The sequence below is a fragment of the Strigops habroptila genome, chromosome 5 (assembly GCF_004027225.2).
Source record: "Strigops habroptila isolate Jane chromosome 5, bStrHab1.2.pri, whole genome shotgun sequence".
Classification (NCBI taxonomy): Eukaryota; Metazoa; Chordata; class Aves; order Psittaciformes; family Psittacidae; genus Strigops; species Strigops habroptila.
Genome location: NC_044281.2, coordinates 63,399,716 through 63,410,455, shown reverse-complemented (window position 1 = coordinate 63,410,455; position 10,740 = coordinate 63,399,716). Strand labels below are relative to the sequence as shown.

The 10,740-nt window shown below is 43.6% G+C and overlaps 1 protein-coding gene across 1 annotated transcript; it reads left to right on the top strand.

Annotated features, from left to right (window-relative positions):
• The first annotated feature begins 4,970 nt into the window (after nt 1-4,970).
• LOC115608774 (bone morphogenetic protein 7-like) lies at nt 4,971-9,985 on the top strand. The gene is made up of 5 exons (XM_030488097.1): nt 4,971-5,253; nt 5,478-5,617; nt 6,363-6,479; nt 7,670-7,871; nt 9,537-9,985. Exons 1-5 carry the CDS (start codon nt 4,971-4,973, stop codon nt 9,983-9,985), a joined length of 1,191 nt encoding a protein of 396 aa, XP_030343957.1.
• The last annotated feature ends 755 nt before the right edge of the window (nt 9,986-10,740 follow it).

Here is a 10,740-nt window from a genome sequence, read left to right as displayed (position 1 = left end):
AGCTAATAAATGTTACCCTCCCAAGTAAAGATATAGAGAATCGGGCTTTTATATCTGTAAATTTTTACCTCAGGTGGTAGTCATCTATAGACAGTTGTATTCAAGTCACAAGGTCAACTTTGCTTTTGATTCCAAGATTGATAAACTTGCCTAATTTTGACTGTCTTCTAGTAGTGCAATTCACTGCCTTCTAAGTGGCTACAACAAAAGGGACAAGACTTTCAAAAGGACTTGATGGGATTTTCATCATTGTTCATAAAATCCTGCAGCAATTCCCTTCTTTGAGCCATCTTTCTTTGAGCTTTTTTGGGTTCCTTTTGAGTCATAAGGACTAAGAAGTTTCCAGTTCCTCAGCTGTTGTCAATGCAGCTCCACTGACATGGACAGGCTGACGCTGTTCCTCAAGGACCTAGCCTTCTGATACTAGCCTTCATCAGAGCCAGAAAGTGTGTTATCTAGGATGCTGCACGTGTATGACTGAACCACAGAACATTAGCCTTTCTCCAGTTTCTGTGTGCTTATTGATACTGCTGTAAGGAAAGGACAAGTGGAGGTGAATTTTGTTCCTGAAAAGGGATAGCCTGATGCACAGGCTGTTGGTTGATTTTCATGAAGAATGATCTTGTGGGCTTCAGTTTTGACTGAACTCCAGACACAGTTTGCCGTTTGAGATGTGCTTTTCAAAAATCATGGAGATCGGTGATGGCAATGATATTAGTAGCCATCTGAATAGACTTCAAAATCTTACACATTGAGATCTACTAAAAAAAAAAAGAAAAAATCTACGTATAATGATATACCATACTTTCTCAGCGATGAAGATATCCAAGCAGGTATCACATAACTAGAAAAAGCAGTGTGAAAGTTACTGTTACAGCCTGTATCCTTCAGGGGAGAGCTGCCACAGGAAGCAGTAATTTAAGCAATTAGTTTGACAAAACAGTCTTGGAGAAAAAAGTAACCTGAATAATGTTCTTTCAAAAGGCTGATGCTCTTTTCCAACATAAAATCATTTTTAAAAGAAGAAACTGGGTAGATTAATAATAACATTTGCAGGATAATACCTCCTTTTATTCTTTTGCAAACTGGTGTGATTCCTATGTCAAATCTAGTAATAACAATTTAAGCAGTTTTCTCTCTTGGAGGGAGGAGGTGTTGAAGGACAGCCATATCTCAGTGGTTCAGCAAAGAAGGACAAGTCTCTTGTGCGGGTGGTGGCTGTGCTTTCCCAAATGATACATAAAGATGCCTAAGAGATTAGATGTGAAAAGACCCCATAGCAGCTTTACCCAAACTTGGCTTACTCCCAATGTATAGGCCAAAATAACATAAGGAAAAATTAGGAAGGTATTAAGTTAGGTAGCATAGTCACTGAGATGGTTTAAAATGTGGAGTAATCTACCTGTTTGACCTTTTAGGAGAAGGGAGATCTGGATTCTCCTACTATAAACCTTTGGATGACTTTGGATGTGGTAATATCCCCATCTGACAGATGCAGTCTTACAAGGAAGGCAGGAAATCTTTCAAGTCTTTTGGAAATGCTTCAGGAAATGGTAGCACAGTACAAGTGAGTCCTGATTGGAAAAGCAGAGGTAATATGGTATCTTCTTGTCTAGACCATTAATTCAGCAACTGTAGTTTACACAAAACTACCATACAAAATTGCTGAGAGACCAGTTTTTGAAGGACTTGCGTAGGGCACATGTCTTGGAGCCAGGATGTGCTGGCGAGTCTGCTCTTGGGAGTTCATCTCCTCTGGGAGAGATATTTATATATTAGAAACATGGTAAAAACACTCTCTGCTACTTAGGGCCATTTATAATTTCCCTGTTCTAACATTCAAGCTAAATGCTGAATATACGCTTACTAACTCAGTGGCTCTCTCCATCTACCCAGCCCTCAAGGGATTGCTATTCTAGGCTCTGGGGTGACGTCAACACTCCTTCGTGCGATATCGCTGATGTGGTACAGTCCCGTTCCTTCAGCTGAGATTCAGAAAATGAAGCTTTCATTATTAATTCTTTACTTTTGCTGGCAACATTGGTTTTTGCTGCCTTTACTATCATTAAAAGTAGAGAAGTCTGACATCTTTCATACAAGGGCCATTCCTCTTTTTTAAATGGGTCTAAGGCAGCTGCTATGAAGTGAGTGAAATACCTTGTGTTTTTGCTCCTTGCCTGCAAAAAACACTGTGATTTTACTGTGGTGCATCATAGTTGCATCCAGGGAGCAGAAAAATATTCTTCCCTGTGTTGAGTCACTAAACTAGGAACTAGAGAACCTGCACGGAGAGCACATGAAACATCAGACAGCTGCGTTGAGAAAGAAGCAACTTCCAGCCTGCTCTATCCGCTAGTTTCTTACTGTTTGTGCTAACATGAAATGATGGGAGAAAGGAGTGTATATTCTGAGCTGACCTCTTCATTTCTGAATGGCAGGGTTGGACTTGCGTTTAAGCCCAAACTTCCTAAGGTTCTGAAATGCACAATGAAGGCTAACGAGTAAATTTTGCTCTGCCCACTAAATACACCATGCAAGAACCATGCTTTTTCAATACTGCCATTTCATATTAGTTATAATGGCATCAAAGATGATGTGGCAGGCTACATAATAAATCCCACCATTCTTACCCATAAGCTATACCTGAAAACCAGATGACTTTTAACTCTTCAAACCCTCCAAGCTGTTTATCCAGTCATTTGAGAGAAGGAAAAACAATGCCAATGCTGAACTCTTTAGAGAATCCACCTAAAATTTTGAGTCGTTAACTATCTATCATAGTTCCCTACAGATTCCCTGCTTTTCCTGGGCTCCCAAAGCCACACTGCTCACAACATGTAAGTTGAGAGAACCTAATTTTATTGTACAGAACAGGGAGGTTGAAGCCTTGCACTAATTGCAAACCAGTACGTAGTATCATCAGTGGAGCTATGACCAACTCCTGCATAAGGCTTACATAAGTGGTGAGTCATGCAGCCTTACGAAAGAACAGGGAGCAAGGCTTTCATTATGTTGTTTGCCTAATCAGAAATATGAAAATAAAAGAACACAGCACTCAGTGGGTTACGTTTGGCTAACTGTACACTAGAATTTCTGCAGTCGCACTACTGTGATAGAGGCATTTCGTTGTTTGTGGTCCCAGCTTATATTAAACAGAGAGGGTTTTTTTCATAAATCTCTGCCTCTAGGGCAGAGTAAAGGTTCTTTGGGAACCCTAGCTATGTGTTTCCAGACATTAATGTCTGGAAGCAGCACCAGGAGAGTAGAAATGGAGGTATGTGCCTAAAGAGGATACTAGGAGTAAATGAAGAGGCCCAAGAGCAGGGTAGGGTTTATGAGGATAAGCATGTGAAGAAGAAGTGGAGTGGAAGAAAGCTTTTAAGAAAACTGAAAAACAGTCTAGTGATGATTTCTCATATATCACTAGTCTCTTTCCATGCTCTTAGGCAGGTAGTTGAGTGGATATTACGTTATCCAGCACTGCTGTTAGCCATGAGCTGTGACACCCGCAGCCCTTAGAAGTTAGCTGGAGAGTTCTGAGGATCAAAGTTGGTTGTAGCTTTACGTGCAGCAACAGTGCTCTTTATGCTGCTCCAATTAACCCATGACTGCTTCTCATTTTCCTCCATCAGTCCTCTGCACCTCATGTGGTAAACTGGATCGACAAGCTTGCCTCTTGGTGAAAAAAAACATAGCACTAATAACTGTCTTTTTTTTTTTTTTCCAAGCATGTGGCTACAGTAGCTGAAGGCTGGAATGAGTGACAGGGAGTCTGGAGCTGAAGAGCTGAGTAGCTGACTGCCCCAGAAACTTCAGGTTTGGAGCAGCAGCAGGTGAGAAATTCCTCTTTAAGAGCTATTCGACCAGTCCAGATGGTTAAACCTCTTATTTCTTCAGAGGGCTAATATGGGAGTCTGTGTAGCTGTAGCCTTTTTGTCACCACCTCATTCCCTTACGGGCCCACATGCTCGCTCAGTGCAAGTACTCCTGTCTAACACAGTATGCCTAAGCATGAGGATATTTTTACCTGCCTTATAACCTATCTCTCTTTGCTTTCCTGCCTGGAAAGGGAACACAGGGCTCTGTGGCACAAGCAGAACTTCTGCATGAAGAATCATAGAATGTATACTTGCTTCTCAGTAAGTTGTCAGTCTGTGAAAAGGACTAGTATACAGAATGCTTAGGGTTTGGGATTTTAGGGGGGTTTGGTTTCTGGTTTGGGGGGGGTTTTGGAGCGGATGGGGGGAAACGTCCTTAATCAACCAAAGGATGTAAAAAAAAAAAAGACAAATTATTGAAAGCTGGTTCAGCTAAGCCTGAAGGTAGCTTTCGGAATGCATATGCCTCCCCCCGTCGCTAACTCCTTCGCAGCTTGGCTGCTCTGGCTGCACTGCAGTAGCAGAAACCCGAACCCCGTCCCTAAACCCCTGACCGTGGGCCGGGGTTAGAGTCCGGGGTAACGGCGGGCCCCGACCCGCCGAGCCCACCCAGTGCCCAGAGGGTACCGCACCGGGTGGATGCTGTAAGCTGTGAACCTGGAAGGTACGGAGGCTCCCGCGCCTTTTCAAGTCTACGCTTTACTGCTGTGGCAATGGCAGGAAGCAGCATCTGCGATCAGCAATGCCCACATCAAAGCCTTTTAAAACAAAGCGAATTTAAAGAATGAGGTTGTCGCAGGTGCGGTTTTCTTCGCGGACACTTGGCTTCCCCTCAAATCCAGAGTCATTCCCCCGAGCTCAGCCGGCGGCCCTCTGATGGTAATGGGAAGCCCCATTGAGCCTTTAAGGAGCCTTGATGGCCCGGGCGAGGTGCGGCCGCCCATCCCCGGGGCAGCGGCCGTAGGGCTGAGCACCCTGCCCCGCGCTCCGCGCACTCGCCTCACCGCCCTCAGCCTCGGCGGGCCGGGGCCCGTGGAAGGGCCGCTGTCCCTTACCCCAGGGCGGTCACAGCCGCGGCGGCCTCCCTAAGCCATGGCAGGCCTGGGGCTGGCCCTTGCCCTGGCCGGGCTGCTGATCCTGCCGGCGGCCAGCGGCCTGCCCCTGCGCCCCGGCCCGCGGGACGAGGTCCTGGCGGCGGCCTTGCAGCGGCTGCGGGAGGTCTTCGACATCGAGGAGCTGCCGCCCGACGTCCTGCCCCGCAAGAAGCCGCCCCAGTTCATGGTGGATCTCTTCAACAAGGTGGCCGACGCGAACGGCATCACCCGCGCCCCGGGGCTGCTGGAGAGCGACGTGGTGCGCAGCTTCGAGGACCGAGGTGGGCCAGGGTCCCGGTCGGGGCGCGGCGGGGCCGAGCCGGGAGGGCAGTTCCCGTAGCTGCGGCATTCCCCGGACGGGGAGCGGCCGCTGTGCCTGCTGCCTGCGGGACCCTCCGCCTCGCGTCCCGCTGCAGGCTGGAGCTGCCTGGCCGCTGCTGTGGAAACGCGGGGCACGGCTTGAATGCGGGGCCTTGCGTGGTTGCTAAAGAGGGCTTTTTTCCAGTTCACGTGGACCAGCACCACTTCTACTTCGACATCAGCGCAATGGAGAAGGGCGAGCAGATGCTGAAAGCCGAGTTCAGGGTCTTCAAGCTGAAGAGGACACATGTGTCTAGGAGGTCTGATGTGAAACACTTCTGCAAAGTAAGTGGGGAAATAATCTGTCAGCTAAACACTCACTTGCGCTTTCTTTGTTAATGATACTGGAAGTGAGGAGTGCAACCACTTACCGTGCTTTACTTTTGTTTGTCATCCTCACTTTGCCTACAGCATGCAAAGAAATAGACACAAGGTTTTCGCTTTGGCTGTATGTGTGCTGTCCTTTGCCGCTATGGCAGTGAGCTCTCCCTAAAAATACCTGTGTCGGACCTATCTGAAACCACACCGTGCTTTTCTGGGTTTTGGGATGCTTTGGGTTTAGAATCGAAATTTATCTGCTAGAGCTGTTCTAAAAAAATAGTAATAGCAGTCATGGATTCATAGGAAAATAGGGCAGGTGAGGACTCCGAACTTGAGTGTATCTGCTCCCTTGGGAAAAAGCAGGGTTAGACATTTTGCAAACCTGAAGATAAAGATGTGGAGGAACAGAAGACTTTCATGGTATCAGATGTTCAAAACAGAAATAAAAGGGATGGTCAGGATATTTTTCTGTAGTATCAAACAGTCCAGTATCCTGCCTCTGAATACAGCTAGAAGTAGATGTATCTAGTGATACTTTTTTTTTCCTGTTAAACTGCCCAAAAATTACTTTTTACCTGGCTTAGAATGATAGTATAATTTTACAACTATGATGTGGCAGAAATGTGCATAATCTTCATGCTCCGGGTTTTGCTGGAAGAATAATTGATTTCATTTCTTACTGCTTTCTTACTGTATTTCTCTCATCCAGGTGGAAGTGTATGAGCTCTTGGAGAGTGGAAGCAAACCACAAAAAAAACATCTCGTTGCTTCAAGGTTATTGTCCGTCTACACAGAAGGCTGGGAAGTATTCAACGTCACACAGGCAGTAAGCAGAGTTCTGACTGAGTTCTAAATCTCTTAAAATGACAAGTCAGCTCCTGACTCTAGCATTGCCCTCGTGCTGGGTTTTATGGTCGATTTGAACTGAAGGGCAGCAGCAGAGGGAGAAGCTTTCTCCCTACGCTTAAAAGCACACCTGGTGCTACCTGAATTGAAGGAGAAGTGTTTATATGCTGCTAGCAGCTCAGGCACGATGGGAATTGAGTAACCCAAACCTAGTAGATTGGAGGGACATCAGGCCAAGTATGTCATTGTGATTAAAACATGTTAGTCTTTTGGCTGCCAAAGTAGATGACACTGATAGCGTACTAAGAGTAGGTTTTCATTTTCCTTTTATTCTGATCACATTACTACAGAGTAGTGTGCTTTGATGTTGTATTTCTGGAATTTATAATGGTTGGATTGTTTTTCATTCAACTTCTTCCTCTGTAGAGTTCTTTATTTGTTAGTTCAAGATTTGTTTTGTAGATACCCTGAAACTGTAACAGTGTGTGAATGCCTTTCCATAGCAAAAATCCAAATGTCATTTAAAACATAATTGTTTCTTGGGTTTTTAGCTGTACTCTCGGACAGTGTTTTTCGTTGCCTAAGCTTTATGATCAGATTGAGCAGCATGCTTGAATAATTGGTTGAGTTGCATCTTAAGTCATGATAGCCCTGCTTGAAAATGGCCTGGCCTTATCTGTTAGTCTGTAATTATAACAATTAGAGAAAGTAAATTTGCTTGATTGTGAGTTAATTTCTTAAAATGCCATGTTTGTTAGATTTAAATTAGTTTTAATGATATGAAAAGTCTGGAGAGTTCATATTCTGTTATTAAGATTGCTATGAAAAATAAATTCCTGGCTAAAGTCAGAGAGGATTTATTTTAATGTTAATTTTAACTCCTAGACTCATCTATTCACTAGTAAATTCTCTGAAATTAATTATCCTCCTGTAAATGTAGCTTTGGGGAATGCATATGGTATTTTGTATTTTTAGACGTTGAATTACTGGTTTAAATATTAAACTCAATTGAGTCTCAGCTCTACATTTACCTCACTTCTGTCATAATATATGTCCTTACACTCTCATAGCTTGTTGCCTGTTCCTTTTTCCTAATATAATCATTGCTTAATCGTAATGTTGTAATAAGAATATTGAAACAATATTTTTTCATTTCCCTGTCATTGGCAGGTTTCCAAGTGGGTTGGAAACAGCAGCTCCAACCATGGCTTTTTGATAACTACAACACATGTATTCAACAATAGAATTGAGCACAACCTGGTTAAGTTTGCTAAGAGCCAGGGCACTTTGCAGGAGAGTAGAAATGCTCTCCTTGTCCTCTTCACCAACAGTAACAAACGGAGGTCTTCCAGCTTCATACCCTCTGCCACAAGTAAGTTCACATGAGAGTAGCAGATCTGTTTTAGAATATGAACTCCCTGTTTATCTTCAGGTCCCTTCTGCTGCCTCATATATACCTAGTCTCAGTCTTGAACAGGTTTGAAGTTCAGTTTTGTCACTGATTCGTCTGATTTGACAGTTCTTGCTAGTAGGTCACCCAGCATCTTAAACTGCCTTTCTCCTCAATCAAACTGTTTTTGCAGGAAATACTCATAAAGCTTAGGGAAAACCTGGTTTATTTTGTTTTGAAATGGGTGTGAATTTTACTTTTTTAAATTACTATTTATATTACTTTTGTGGTGGTGAAGTTTGTGTGGAAGTTGTTTGGGTTTAGGCTGAAAAAACTCAGTGACCTGGAAAACTTTGTGAAAAAGCTGGTAAAGCAACTGTAAGTAGAGTTATTAAGCGCAGTTTTCAAGACTGGAAGAGGTTGTTAAATAAGCAATTTAAACTTCTCTGTTCTTGCCTTGGTTTTTAAGCACCTCTTTAACTTCAGTGACTATTTAGCATTGTGACTAAAGGCTGCTTTCATCACAGGCAACGCCCTCCTCCCTTAAATTACAAAACACAGTGTTTTACCTCCCCCACTGGTCTTCCAGTAAAACCAACTAAGGCTGAATTTTAGAGCCTGATAAATGCAAAGACCAAAAGCTGGGAGAAGGCACAAAAATTATTCTGTTTTGGATTTGCAGGGTTTTCTGGTAAACAATTGCATCTGCATGTAAGGAAGAAAGTAGGTAGGACTTGTGTCAATATTACGTAGGTGGTGAAATTGATTAAAACCAAAGATGAGGCTGGCCTGTTTATTTTTGTTTTCCAAAGAAATTTTTTATAGTGAAGTCCTAGATCCCAAAGTAATGAGCATCAAGCTCTGTATGGGATACTGTGCCAGGACTGAGAAATTGATACCCATTTCTCAATGAAGAAACTCCCTAGACCTGCCTGTTGTTTACAGTCAGTGAATCTGTGCAGATTGTTCTACCAGCCTGTACATCAGTTTATTTCAGCCTCTGTACATGGATCTGGAGGTCTCCACACACATTTGACAAGACTTCTCAGAAGACACCCTAAGAAAGCAAACTTATTGTCACTAAGCTTCATTCTCTAGCAAAGGTCCATAAACCTAGTGGTAATTTTTTTCAGATCCAAAAATTGGAGGAAAAAAAAACCCCAAAAAACTTTACAGAAACACAGACTCTGTTTTGCAAGTGTATGGGTGGAGTTCCTAGGAGGATACTACTGGGGATAGAAAAAGCCTGTGTTCTCCACCCTCTTTTAACACTGCTCAGTGTGATGTGTTGCAGGTGTGGTGTTATAAAGACCATTAATACCATTATTTACCAGATTCAACCCTGAAAAGGGCATGTGGAGCTCACAGAATGTGTTTAGCATATCACAGAGCTTTTCCTTTATATTTCTGTTAAGCTGAGGTCTTTCAGGCCACCACCAACTGAAACACAACATTTGGCAAGTTTTGAACTATGGCTGAAATGGCAATTGAATACACACCCCTTCTGGGACTTTCACAGTTTAGGTGCCACTTTAAAATCTACTCATAAGACTTTGACGTAGATTTACAGAATAGGCTTTCATGCAGAACACTGTACTTAAAAAATCAATTTATTTTGAGAAAGATTAACACACGACTTACTTTCAGAACCAGAGATGAAGCCTGCCAAAAATGATGCTTCACGCATGCCTCGTGAAACTCAGGTCACTGAAAGCAGCAATGCAGGCATGAGCAGGAGACCTCGAGCTGCTGAAGTCCCTTCTGCCAAAAGCCAGGTAACAGCCTGTCATCGAAGGGAACTCTACGTTGACTTCCGTGCTATTGGCTGGTCAGGATGGATTATTTACCCAAATGGATACAATGCATTTTATTGCAGAGGATCCTGTCTCTTTCCGTTGGGGGAAAGTCTAAATGCAACAAACCATGCTACAGTTCAGTCCATAGTCCATACACTTAAACTGTCTCAGGATATCAGTACGCCTTGCTGTGTACCAGATGAATTGAAGTCCCTCAATCTTCTCTACTTTGATGACAAAGAAAATGTGGTCCTGAAAAACTATAAAGACATGGTGGCAACAAGGTGTGGTTGCCATTAGCAGGACCTTTTCTTGTCTGCATTTGGTGTGCACTTGGATTCAGTTCCTCATTTGCCACGGAAGATACCAAAGGAGATGGCATTTCAGTTCACAGGGCAGGAGAGCCAGAAACTCAGCTGTGCTTCAAGTCGTCCTCCCTTCACCATGGCTGTATGGAAAGGTGTTTCAGGCTGGCTTTCAAAGAGCTGTGGGCTTCTGGGGAGTATGCTGGCATGCATGGAGAGCTCTTTGAGTGTCTGCACACCAAAGGAAACTGTTAAAAATTGGAACTTGTTATGTGAAATAGTTCAAACATATTAAGTTGGCCATTCAAATTAAGGGCTTGTTCCGTATACTAAGGCTCAGAATTTCCTATGATTTAATAGGCAGGTATCCTGCCTCCATCCAGGATGGGGTGCAGGTCTCTTAGTAACACAACCTTATTCAGTTTTTGCATGATCCAGTGGCAGTGTACACCCCTACATAGAGCTCTCAGGATAAGTGTTTGCACAGAGCTAATCTGAGAGACCTCTACCATCTGCAGCTCATGCATTACTGAGCAATGCAGTTCTTCCTCCTGTTCTTTATGCAGGTCTACCAAATGCAGAGACCTCCTTGTAAGTCTCTCTGGCACTTGCTAGCCAGTCTGAGGGAACACATAGGTCAGTATTTGTTTGGGAATCAACAAACTTGGCTCCTGACTCGCGGCCATACTGATACAAAAGATACATATAATGAAGGGTCAGCCAGCTGCCCTCTTTGTAAAATCCTCTCTT

Coding starts and splice junctions, on each gene's coding strand:
- LOC115608774 (XM_030488097.1), top strand. CDS start 4,971: ATGGCAGGCCTGGGGCTGGCCCTTGCCCTGGCCGGGCTGCTGATCCTG. Junction 5,254..5,477: donor GCGCAGCTTCGAGGACCGAG/GTGGGCCAGGGT, acceptor GCTTTTTTCCAG/TTCACGTGGACCAGCACCAC. Junction 6,480..7,669: donor TATTCAACGTCACACAGGCA/GTAAGCAGAGTT, acceptor TGTCATTGGCAG/GTTTCCAAGTGGGTTGGAAA.